The following is a 12910-nucleotide window of genomic DNA, read 5'->3' on the forward strand; positions in this document are numbered from 1 at the left end:
ATATATATATATATGATTTAGGGTTGGAGAAATGGTTTATGGTTAAGGAACTTGCCTGCAGAGCTTAACTAGCTGGGTTTGATTCCCTTGTATCCACATAAAGCCAGGTGCACATTGTTGCATGTACCTGTTGTTTTTTAGTGGTGGTTATAGGCCCTGGTGCTCCCATTCATACTCTTTCTTTCTCTTTCCTTGCAAGTAAAATAAAGAGTGTGTTGTTGGAGACATGGCTTAGTGGTTAAGGCACTTGCCTGTGAAACCTAAGGACCCAGTTTCAATTCTCTTGGTCCCATGTTAGCCAGATGCACATTGTGGTGTATGCATCTGGAGTTTGTTTGCAGTGGTTAGTGTCCTTGGCGTGTCCATTCATTCTTCCTCTTGCCCTCTGTCCCTCTTTCCTTCTGTATCTAATAAATAAATGAAATGATAAAAAGGGTGTATATGTGATGTGATGTACAAGTCTGATAAACATTTGAACTAATAAATCGTTAACTATGCTGGGCGTGGTAATGCAGTGCCTTTAATCCTAGCATTCTAGGGAGGCTGAAGTAGGATGTTCACTGTTGAGTCCAGGCCAGCTTGGAGTTACAGAGTGAATTCCAGGTCAGCCTGGGCTGGAGTGAGACCCTACCTTGTGGGGGAGGGGGATTTTGTTTTTGGTTTTTCAAGGTAGGATCTCAGTCAATCCCAGGCTGACCTGGAATTCATTATATAGTCTCAGGGTGGTCTTGAACTCACGGCAATCCTCCTACCTCTGCCTCTGCTGGGATTAAAGGCATGTGCTACCACGCCTGGCTCTATACCTAGAATTCTTATTGTGCTTTTTGTATTACAATGTTCTGTTTCAGTTTGGTGGGTACTAGCATAGATCCATCAACTTAAAGGATGTATTATATGATTTAATTTGAAGCTGGAGAGCTGGTTTCTCTGGAAAGTCTGATGGGAGTGGGTTGATACAGTTTTTTTTTAACCCCCCGTCCCCCAGGTAGACACACTCCAGCCCAGGCTAACCTGGAATTCACACTGTAGTTCCAGGCTGGCCTCAAACTCACAGTGGTTCTCCTGCCTCTGTCTCCCAAGTGCTGAGGTTAATGGTATGCACTAGGCTGCAGAGACAGCTTAGTGGTTCAGGCACTTGCCTGGAAAGCCCAAGGACCCAGGTTTGATTCCCCAGAACCTAATAAGCCAGCTGTACATGGTCATGCATGCGTCTGGAGTTTGTTTGCAGTGGTTAGAGGCCTTGGTGTGCCCTTTATCAACCCCCCAAAAATTAATAAATAAATAAATAAATAAGTAAGTAAGTAAATGAAAAAATGATTTTAAAAAGGTGTGTACCAACCTGGTAGGCAATATAAAAGACTCTACCTTGAACCTCTACCCCCTCAAAAAAAAGTAAGACAGTGTCAAATTTGATGGGGCCAACCTTATTCCATCATGCCTTTGAATTTATTTCCACTTGAACATTTGCTGAGTCAGGACATGAACTTTTGCTAAGTGATGAGTTATCTTGACGAAGAAGAAAACTTCCTAGAATTAGAGTTAAATGCTTTTCTGAGATAGACTAACCCTCTCGAGACTTTCTAATACTACGATTATAACACTGCTAACTTAAATTGTCAGTCATTATAGTGTTCTTTGTCCTAGAATTAAAAAAAGTTACATGTGTTACAATACATGAAAGAAAATAAAACAGTTCAAAAGGCATATGTTAAGATAAATTATGCTCCAGGTCTAGGTCCTTTCTTCCCCCACCCTCTCTCTGTTCTCAGGAAATTTATAATCCTCTTAAATCTTTCAGATAGTCTATGAGTATGAACATAATGTACTACTCACACATTTTTTTTCAAACACATTTTTTAAATTAAATTTTTTATTGACAACTTCTATAATTGTAAACAATATTCCTTGCTAAGTCCCTTCTCATTTTCCCCTTTGAAACACCACTCTCCATCATATCCTATCCCCCTCTCAGTCTCTTACTTTGATGTCATGATCTTTTCCTCCTATTATGATGGTCTTGTGTAGGCAGTGTTAGGCTCTGTGAGGTCATGGATATCCATGCCTTTTTGTGTCTGGAGGAGCATGTTGTAAGGAGTCCTACCCTTCTTTTGGCTCTTAAATTCTTTCCACCACCTCTTCCGCAATGGACCCTAAGCATTGGAAGGTGTGGTGGAAATATTGCAGTGCTGAGCACTCCTCTGTCACTTCTTCTCAGTACTGTGATGCTTTCTGAGTCATCCTAAGGTCACCACCATCTGAAAAGAGAAGATTCTCTACCAAAAGTGAGAGAAGCATTGATATAAGGGTATGAACAGTAAGAGAAGTGCTTACTGGGCAGTTTGGTGAGCATAGTGTGTGTGTGTGTATGTATGTATGTGTATATACATGTATATGTGTGTATATATATGTGTGTGTGTGTGTGTGTGTGTGTGTGTTTATATATATATCCAGACATCATCAGGCATTATACCCCCTAGGGCTCATGGCTACCCTGTGGTAGGTTTTCAGTATCAGGGATGTATTCCCTTCCAGAGAGCAGACCTCCAGTCCAATTAGAGAGCAGTTGGTTTCCCCCATAACAGATATGCCACAATTGCATCCATTGGCTCATTTGGCCTGGCTGGCCAAATTTAAGGCTTGCAATGTCCACTGTTGAGTGTCTTCACTGGAGATTTCTCTCTCTGCCATTGAACTGCATGCAGCATAGCTTTTTCCAGCTTTCTGTCAGCTGGTCTACATGGAGGTGGTTTTCAGCTCAACTTCAGCAGGATTTCTCAGTGATTTTGCAGCCCAAGTATGTGGAGTCTTCAGCAGTAGGTTCTTACCATCTATTCCTGGCGGGAAACCAAGGGCCTCGGCAATGGCCTATAAATTTTGGAGTTATCACAGACCTCCCTGGCCAACAACTCATGGGAGGGTATCCCCATCCCTGGCACTTAAAAATTTCTAGTAACAATCTATGGCTTCTGAGTGTTCCATTGTCTATAAACATAGTTTCTGTATGACTTATTTATGTCCTCTTAGATTTTGATTAGCCCTCCCTCCACCTTTCCTTCACTCAATCTCTTCCCCTGACCTCACTTAGGTGTTTTCACCCCCATTAATCTGTTCTTCTACTTACATATATACAAAACCATCCTATTAAGTTTCCCCTCCTTCCCTTTCTATTCCCTTTATATCTCCTTTCTAGCTTACCGGCCTCTGATACTGAGTTTTGTTTATTTGAGGTAGGGTCTCACTCTAGCTGAGGCTGACCTGGAATTCACTCTAGTCCCAGGGTGGTCTTGAACTCATGGTGATCTTTCTACTTCTGCCTCCCCAGTGCTGGGATTAAAGGTGTGCAATATCACACCCAGCTTTAAAATATTTTCATTTACGAGTAAACAGAGAGAGAGAGAGAGAGAGAGACAGAAAAATGGGTGTGCCAGGGCCTCTAGCTGCTGCAAACCAATTCCATATGCATGCCCATTCTGCATTATGTGGGTGCTGAGGAATTGAACCTGGGTGGTTAGGCTTTGTAGGCAAGTACCTTAACTGCTGATGCATCTCTCCAGCCCCCCTCTTTTTTTTTTTTTAATATACTTTGATTTATTTGAGACTGTTTGTGTGTGTGTGTGTGTGTGTGTGTGTGTGTGTGTGCCTTCTGCCACTGCAAACTAATTCCAGACATGCACGAGTTTGTGTGTCTGGCTTTAATGGGTACTGGAAATTGAATCCACACTCTCAGGCTTTGGAAGCAAAGCTTTTAAAGGTCATCCTTACATATATAAGAAGGCTGGCCTGGGTTACATGAGACCCTGTTTAAAAACAGGTTGATTTTATACCCCTCATCAAAGTGTTTTTTTGTTTTTCAAAGTAGGGTCTCACTGTAGCCCAGGCTGACCACTGTGCCACTATACCTGGTCGTTCACTTTTTTTTTGAGATAGAGTCCCTTTATAGCCTCTAACTTGCTCTGTAGAAAGGATGGCTTTGAGCTTCTGATCCACCCACCTCCACCTTCTTTTTTTTTTTTAATTATTTTTGGTTTATTTTTATTTACTTATTTGAGAGTGACAGACACAGAGAGAAAGAGGCAGAGATAGAGAGAATGGGCGCGCCAGGGCTTCCAGCCACTGCAAATGAACTACAGACGCGTGTGCCCCCCCTTGTGCATCTGGCTAACGTGGGTCCTGGGGAATTGAGCCTCGAACTGGGGTCCCTAGGTTTCATAGGCAAGTGCTTAACCATCTCTCCAGCCCCACCTCCACCTTCTAAATGACAGGATTATACCTGTGAACCACCATTACTGGCTCCACCTTTTTGAGGGGTGGGGTGATCCTTGATATGGAACCTCAGGGCCTTGGGATTAAAGGTGTACACCACTATGGCTGGTTACATCTGTTGGAGGGTGGCAGTGGTAGGAGGATGGCTGAGTTCTAGGTTAGCTTGGGCTAGAGCCAGACCCTACTTTGAAAAACTCCCTCCCCCCCAAAATAAAAAAAAAAAAAGAAAACCCAGTAGTTATCCTATCCTTGGAAATGGCTCTTCCAAAATGAAGAGGCAAGAATAAAGTGGGATAAAAGTTCTGTTTGCTGAGATTAGGTAGAAAACTTAATGCTAGAACTGTAACCTTTTAAGCCTGGGCCTACTACAAAGCAAGTCTTTCAGTGCCTTTACTCAGGTGATACACATTAGCTGTGATAACATCAGTGAACCAAAAGGATTCAGATACTGGTTAGAATTTTCCTTGTGTTTTGCTTTGCACTGTATGCAAACCATTATTCTTTGAATAGTTACTTTAATAATCTTCCCCTCTTAAAGGTTATAGTTGGAAATGACCACATAGATATTTGAATGAAGTGACTCTTGGGTGGAAGATAAAAGGGTCTTGAAAAATATGTGGGCACCTCCAAAATTGAAGGCCAGATACCTAGTAGGTTGTTTTAGGAGACCTGGTTTCTTATCCTTGATTTGCTACTAATTAACAGTGGTCTTAATATGTTTTAACTTACTTGAACCTTGAAGCATCAAGTCAGAGTATATTTCTACATTGCTCCCAGCTCTTGAATGTACATGGAATATTCTACACAGTGTTCATATTTGGTGGCTGTGCTTGGGGTTATAGTTAGAATTGTTAGGAAGAGTGGTGATGTGTATGTTTGTTTTTCTATTTTTGAGATAGATACTTGTGTATCTCAGGCTGTCTTTGAACTCAGTAAGTAAGCGAGGATGATCTTGCCTTTCGTTCTGGTGTTATAGTTACACTGTCACTGCACCGATTTTTAAAATATTTTATTTATGTGCAGGGAGGGGGGAAGCGAATGGGTGCACCAGGGCCTCCAGCCACCATAGAGAATTGCAAGTGCATGTGCCATTTTGTGCATTTAACTTTAGGTGGTGGGTACTGGGGAATTGAACCCTGGCTGTTAGTATTTGCAGGCAAGCTCCTTAACCACTGACCCATCTTTCTCGTCCCCCTCCCCCCTTTATTTTAATATGGTTCTGTGACCTGGTGCATGCTTGGCAGGCACTCTTAACCAACGCAGCCACATCCCCAGCTTGTTTTCTTAGTTTTGAGTGTGGAAGGTTTTGTTTTGTTTCTGTTTTTTTGAGGTAGAGTCTCACTCTGGTCCAGGCTGACCTGGAATTAACTATGAAGTCTCAGGGTGGCTTCAAACTCACGGCAATCCCCCTACCTCTGCCTCCCAAGTGCTGGGATTAAAAGTGTGCACCTGGTGGCTTTTTTTTTTTTTTTTTTATTTCCAAGGTAGGGCTTCACTCTATTCTAGGCTGACCTGGAAATCACTCTGCAGTCTTAGAAAGTGCTGGGATTAACGTCGTGTGCCACCACGCCTGGTTGTGAATGTGGAAGTTTTATATGGATGTTTTTAAAAAAAATTTAAAAAAATTTTTTGTTCATTTTTATTTATTTATTTGAGAGTGACAGACAGAGAGAGAGAGAGAGAGAGAGGCAGATAGAGACAGAGAGAGAATGGGCATGCCAGGGCCTCCAGCCACTGCAAACGAACTCTAGATGTGTGTGCCCCTTGTGTATCTGGCTAACGTGGGTCCTGGGGAATCGAGCCTCGAACCGGGGTCCTTAGGCTTCACAGGCAAGTGCTTAACCACTAAGCCATCTCTCCAGCCCTTTTTTAGTTTTTTTGAGGTAGGGTCTCGGACGCTAGCCCAGGCTGACCTGGTGTGCTCTCTCAAATAAATACTGTTTTTTTTAAATTTTGTTTTATTTTTGAGGTAGAGTCTCACTCTAGCCCAGGCTGACCTGGATTTCACTGTGTAGTGTAGTATGGCCTTGAACTCATGGATATCCACCTACCTCTGCCTCCCAAGTGCTGGAATGAAAGGCCACCATACCCAGCTGGTTTTACGTTTTTACAGTGGATAGATAAATCATTATGCTGAGATATCAAGAACATTTTTAGAATACCTTTTATATTTATGTGTGTGTGTGTGTGTGTGTGTGTGTGTGTGTGTGTGTGTGTGTGTGTGTGACTTAAGAATAGAAGAGTTTTGAAAGTTTGTGGGACTGAGTTAATGATACTTTACTTTCTTCCTGAAATGACTTATAGCTGTATATCTTTCATGTCTTTTTTTTCTGTTTGGTTAGTAGTCCATCCTTCTCCTCCAACAAAGAGCTGAGGATGGAACCTAAGGTTTTATGCATGCTAGATGAGCACTCTTTTTTTTTTTTTAGGTAGGGTCTCACTCTAGCCCAGGCTGACCTGGAACTCATTATGTAGTTTCAGGGTGGCCTTGAATTCATGGCTGTCCTCCTACTCTCCTGTCTCTGCCTCCCAAGTACTGGGCTTAAAAGTATGAGTCACCATGCCTGGCATGCACTCTTTAAAAAAATATTTTATTTTTTATTTGAGAAGAAAGCAAGAGAGGGAAAGAGAGAAGGAGAGAGAGAGAATGAATGGGAGCACCTGGACCTTTAGTCACTGCAATGAACTCCAGGTGTATGCACCATGTTGTACATCTGGCTTTATATGGGTACTGGGGAATCAAACCGGGGTCATTTAGTCTTTTGCTTTAACTGCTGAGCCATCTCTCTAGCCCTTAATCCCCCCACTCCCTTGAGGTCTCACTCTAGCCCCGGTTGACCTGGAATTTACTCTGTAGTCTTTTTATTTTATTTTATTTTTTTGAGGTAGGGTTTCACTCTAGCCCAGGCTGACCTGGAATTCACTATGTAGTCTCAGGGCAGCCTTGAACCCAGTGATCCTCCTACCTCTGCCTCCTGAGCGCTGGGATTAAAAGCATGCGCCACCACGCCTGGCTTTACTCTATAGTCTTAAAGTGGCCTTGAACTCACAGCGATCCTCCTATCTCTGCCTACACAGTGCTGGGATTGAAGGCATTTACCACTGCACCTGGCTAATTTTTTATATTTCTTTTTTTTCATGGTAGGAGGGTCTTGCTCTTTCCCAGGCTGACCTGAAATTCACTATGTAGTTTCAGGGTGGCCTTGAACTCATGGCCATCCTCTTTCCTCTGCCTCCTGAGTGCTGGAAATAAAGGTTTGCACCACCACACCTGTGTAAATCCCTTGTTTATTTATTTTTCAGTTCTTAGTACATCCCCTATTCTTTGTGGGTTGTGGTAGTATATTTGACTTTTAGAAAATATATTGTTCATTTTAAGACTTAACATTTACTATGTTATTCACCTCACTTCAGTTACTTGTTTTTATTTTCCAGGTTTTTCGTTGGAATATACGTTGTACATTTATGGCGATTCTGAGCGTGAGGGCAGACTTCTGCCAGGCTCAGCACAGTGTTTTTGCTGACAAGTGAGCTTGGAGGTTCTATGTGCCATAATTATAATTAACATTGCCTTGAAGACTCTGGACACCAAGACTGGCCTCAGAAATAGTTGGCTTTTTTTTTTTATTGCAAGCATATTTCTTTTAATAACTCCAGTAAAATTAAGCATCAAGTAAAGAAAAGTGGAAAACAATCTACACTTTTAACTTGTCTCACTAGTGCCTAAATGTAGTAAAGGCTGCTTAAGTCTTGTATGTAGTTGGATTTTTTTTGCAGTCTGAAGGGATCCATCTGCAGACATTGAGGCCCAAGTGGATTCTAAATACTTCTGCCTATCTTGAAGAGTGAAGCTTCCTAAGGAATAAACAAGTTGAATAGAGAAAATAGTGATCGATAATAGGCATTTTAGTGGTCTTTTTAATGTTTTCTGCTGTGAAACATTTGAAGATTTATTGATTTTTAAAAAAATTTTTATTTTCCCCACTACACTCACACACGCACGCTCACACTTTTTATTTGCCATAATGAACCGTCCAGCCCCTGTGGAGATCTCTTATGAGAACATGCGTTTTCTGATAACTCACAACCCTACCAATGCTACTCTCAACAAGTTCACAGAGGTAAGATTATAGCACAACCTGCTTTTTAGGTTGATTTTTATAGCTAAAATCCTCATTAAAAATTAATATTATAAGCTGGACATGGTGGTGAATGCCTTTTAATCCCAGCTCTCAGGAGGCAGAGGTGGGAGGATCACCATGGGTTCAAGGCCACCCTGAGAATCCAGAGCGAATTCCAGGTCAGCTTGGGCTAGAGTGAGATCCTACCTGGGGGGGTGGGGGATTAACATAGGGCTGGAGAGATGGCTTAGTAGTTAAGGTGCTTGCTTGCAAAACCAAAGGATCCAGGAACCAAAGGATCCAGGTGCCATTCTCCGGGACCCATGTAAGCCAAATGCAGAAGGTGGTACATGCATCTGGAGCTGGCTGAAGGCCCTGGTACGTCCATTCTCTATCTGCCTATCAAATGAATAAAAATAAATAAAATTAATGGTAGTTATGGTAGATTTTTGAAATATTTATGGAATTTATAGATGCTATAGAGATTAGTACTGTTTTCTACATTTATTTATTAGCCGTACTTTTGTCATTTTCTGTAGTAAAAATTACTTTTTTGTATGTTTTTGATATAGGGTCTCGTTTTAACCTAAGCTGACCTGGAATTCATTATGTAGTCTCAGGGATGCCTTGAACTCACAGTGATCCTCCTACCTCTTCCTCCTGAGTGCTGGGATTAAAGTCATGCACTGCTAAGCCCAGCCCTTAATTCACATTTATTGAGCACAGTGTTTACTCAGCGATACAATAAGCAGTGAGTACTGTTTGTTTTTAAGGTCACAAATACAATTCTGTAAGGTAGAGGTACTGTTATTATTTTCCTCTTACAGATGATGACGCTCAGATTCACAGCTACTTAGTAATTTACAAAATGACAGATTGTACATGGTAGAACTAGCACTTAAATCTTTCATGCTAAAATTCATGTTATACTTCTAGTATTCATGTACTCTTGAATGAAAAGCCACCCTTGACGAGTAAGTGTAATCATCATATTCAGGGGTCCAGAAACTTGAGGGAAGGAAAGTTGTTAAAGGCAACATTGTGAACCACCCTCCTCCCTGGCCCCATGGGCAGTAGAGAAACTTTTTAAAAAAATTTAATTAATTAATTAATTGGAGAGAGGGAGAGGGAGAGAATGGGTGTGCCAGGTTCTCCAGCTACTGCAAACAAAGTCCAGATGCATGCTCCCCCTTGTACATCTGGCTTACGTGGGTCCTGGAGAATCAATCCAGAATCCTTTGGCTTTGCAGGCAAATGCCTTAACTGCTAAGCCATCTCTCCAGCCCAGTAGAGAAAATCTTTAGCAAATAATTGGATGTACTTCTTTTTTTTTTTTTTTTAAAGTCAAATGAGTGGTTGTCCTGGCATGGGTGGTCTGGAGAGCCACAGGAAATTGTGCATATTTTTATTTATTTGAGCGAGACACACAGAGAAAGAGGGAGATACATATAGAGAGTGGGTGCGTCAGGGCCTGCAGCCACTGGAAATGAACTCCAGACGCGTGCATCCCCATGTGCATCTGTCTAAAGTGGGTCCTGGGGAATTCAGCCTAGGACTGGGGTCCTTAGGCTTCACAGGCAAGGGCTTAACCGCTAAGCCATCTCAGTCCTGTTGTAATTCTTTTTGTTTTTTCGAGGTAGGGTCTCACTCTTATCTAGTCCAGGCTGACCTGGAACTCACTATGTAGTCTTGGTGGCCTCGAACTCACGGTGATCTACCTACCTCTGCCTCCTGAGTGCTGGTATTAAAGGTGTGTGCCACCACGCCTGGCTCCAGATGCAATTTTTTAAAGTCCCAATTGGAGGGCCAGGAATTAGAGTGTGTGCTTAACATTCCTATGGTGACACACACATGCTTATAAAACCAGCACACAGGAGGTAGAAACAAGAGTCAAATGTTCATGGTCCTCCATCCTCAGCTAAACAAGGAGTTTGAAGCTGGTTAAGGCTACAAAAGACCCTATCCATTAAAAAAAAAATCTAAATTAATCTTACTTTCCTGGAATCTGTTATAGAAAGTCCTTCAGTAGTAAAAATAACTTTAGTCTTGAGATAACTTTAATGGACACTTTATAGGACATCAGCATTCCTTCCATATGTATGTACACACAAACACACACGCTAGTTAGCTATATAATTTATTAAAAATACTACATTTATTTATTTGACAGAGAGAGGAGAGAACAGGCACATCAGGGCCTCCAGGCACTGCAGATGATTACACCTTCTTGTGCATTTGGCTAATGTGGGTCCTGGGATTGAGCCTGGGTCCTTTGGCTTTGCAGGCAAATGCCTTAACCGCTGACCTCCCCCCCTTTTTTTAAGGTAGCGTCTCTAGCCCAGGCTGATCTGAAAATTCATTATGATGTTGTGTCAGGCTGGCCAGACTCACAACGATTCTCCTACTTTAGCCTCCTGAGTTGGGATTAAAGGCATGTGCCACTGTGCCTGAAATGTGTGTGTGTTTGTGTGTGTGTGTGTGTGTGTGTGTATTTTTAAGTTCCTTTTTCTGTTTTTCTTTTTCCTTTTTAATTTGAGGTCCTGCCTGGCCTGGTACTTGTTTATAGCCTAGGCTGGCCTCAAATTCATGGTCATCCTTCTACCTCAGTCTCCTGAGTGCTAGGATTACAGGCTTGTGCCATATACCTGGTTTCGAAGTTCATGTACACAGTGTTCAAATTGATTTCCAGAATGACCTCAGGATGTTCAGTCACCTTTTGAGCCTGGCTGAATTATGTGATACTATTTTCAGCCTATGAATTCTCTGGCCACATATATATTCCAGCAGTGGCAAAGGCCACTGTTCTGTCGTATAACCACAAAAAGATGGTAATTACTCCTTGAAAGTAGGTAATCACTGGTTCAAGCATTCTCTGCCAGAAGTTTTTCAGTTTTTCTTTCTCTCTCTCTCTTTTTTTTTTTTGAAGGTAAGGTCTTACTTTATTTCAGGCTGACCTGGAACTCACTCTGTAGTATCAGTCTGGCCTCAAACTAACACCCATCCTCCTACCTCACCTCCTGAGTGCTGAGATTAAAGGCCTGGGCCACCATGCCCATGCTTTCCCCCTGCTCCCCCCTCCCATTTTCAAGGTAGACTTTCAACTCTAACCCAGTTTGTCAACTCTAACCCAGATTGTCCAGGAATTCACTATGTATTCTCAGGGTGGTCTTGAATTCACAGTGATTCTCTTCGTTTGCCTCCCGTATGTTGGATTTAAAGGCGTGTGCACTATTATGCTATGCCATTTCTCTTTTTTATTTATTTATATTTATTTATTTGAGAAGAGAGAAGCAGAGAGAGAGTGGATATTTTAGGGCCTCCAGCAACTGCAAATGAACTCCAGAATCATGTGCTACCTGGAGAATCAAACCAAGGTCCTTTGGCTTTGTAGGCAAACACCTTAACTGCTAAACCATCTCTTTAGTCCCCATCTCCCTCCCTCCCTCCCTCTCTGTCTGGTTTTTGGAGGTAGGGTCTCACTCTGGCCCAGGCTGACCTGGAATTGTCTATGGAGTTTCAGGGTGGCCTCAAGCTCACGGCAGTCCTACCTCTGCCTCCCGAGTGCTGGGATTAAAAGTGTGTGCCACCACGCCTGGATCCCATCTCTCTCTCTCTCTGTTTTTTTTTTTTTATTTAAGTTATTTATTTATGGGGAATGCGGCTAGAGAATGGTAATGACAGGGCCTCTTGCCACTGCAAATGAGCTCCCATTTCATGTGCCACTCTATGCAAATGGCTTTATGTCAGTACTGGGGAAGCCAACCCAGGCTGGCAGGCATTGCATGCAAGTGCCTTTAACCCCTAAATCTTCTCCTCAGTCCTTCTTTTCTTTTTTTTCAGTAACACTTGATTATTATTGCTTGGCTTTTAGATATTTTTTTCTGTATTTATAAAAATACACATATAAATAAGAACAAAGCTCATTCATAAATGCAGTCCTTCAACCACCTTATTTTTACTTTCATAGCTGCCAGCATTTACTGATGGCTGTGTCATACTCCCTTTAACATTCTCTTGTTCTTAGACCATTAATATTGTTTCTATCGGGCTGGAGAGATGGCTTAGCGGTTAAGCGCTTGCCTGTGAAGCCTAAGGACCCCGGTTCGAGGCTCGGTTCCCCAGGTCCCACGTTAGCCAGATGCACAAGGGGGCGCACGCGTCTGGAGTTCGTTTGCAGAGGCTGGAAGCCCTGGCGCGCCCATTCTCTCTCTCTCCCTCTATCTGTCTTTCTCTCTGTGTCTGTCGCTCTCAAATAAATAAATAAAAAAAAAATTAAAAAAAAATATATATATTGTTTCTATCTTATTATCTATCATTCTATTCAGTTTGTAGTGAGCTTGCTACCTAAGTCTTCTGTATACTTTTTTTGTTTTTATTTTTATTTATTTATTTGAGAGCAATGGGGGGGGCGGGAGAGAATGAATGAATGAATGGGTGCTCCAGAGCCTCAGACCACTGCAAATGAACTCCAGACACGTGTGCCCCCTTGTGCATCTGGCTAATGTGGGTCCTGGGGAATTGAGCCT

At 42.2% G+C, this 12910-nt stretch overlaps 1 protein-coding gene across 1 annotated transcript in view; it reads left to right on the forward strand.

Annotated features, from left to right (window-relative positions):
- Positions 1-12910, forward strand: part of Ptp4a2 (protein tyrosine phosphatase 4A2) — a 40946-nt gene that overhangs the window by 16385 nt on the left and 11651 nt on the right. The window contains exon 2 of the mRNA XM_045150294.1: positions 7699-8384. Coding sequence (XP_045006229.1) covers positions 8289-8384 — 96 coding nt within the window. The 5' untranslated portion in view covers positions 7699-8288. The remainder of the gene's footprint in view (positions 1-7698; positions 8385-12910) is intronic.

Source organism: Jaculus jaculus, chromosome 5, assembly GCF_020740685.1.
Source record: "Jaculus jaculus isolate mJacJac1 chromosome 5, mJacJac1.mat.Y.cur, whole genome shotgun sequence".
Classification (NCBI taxonomy): domain Eukaryota; kingdom Metazoa; phylum Chordata; class Mammalia; order Rodentia; family Dipodidae; genus Jaculus; species Jaculus jaculus.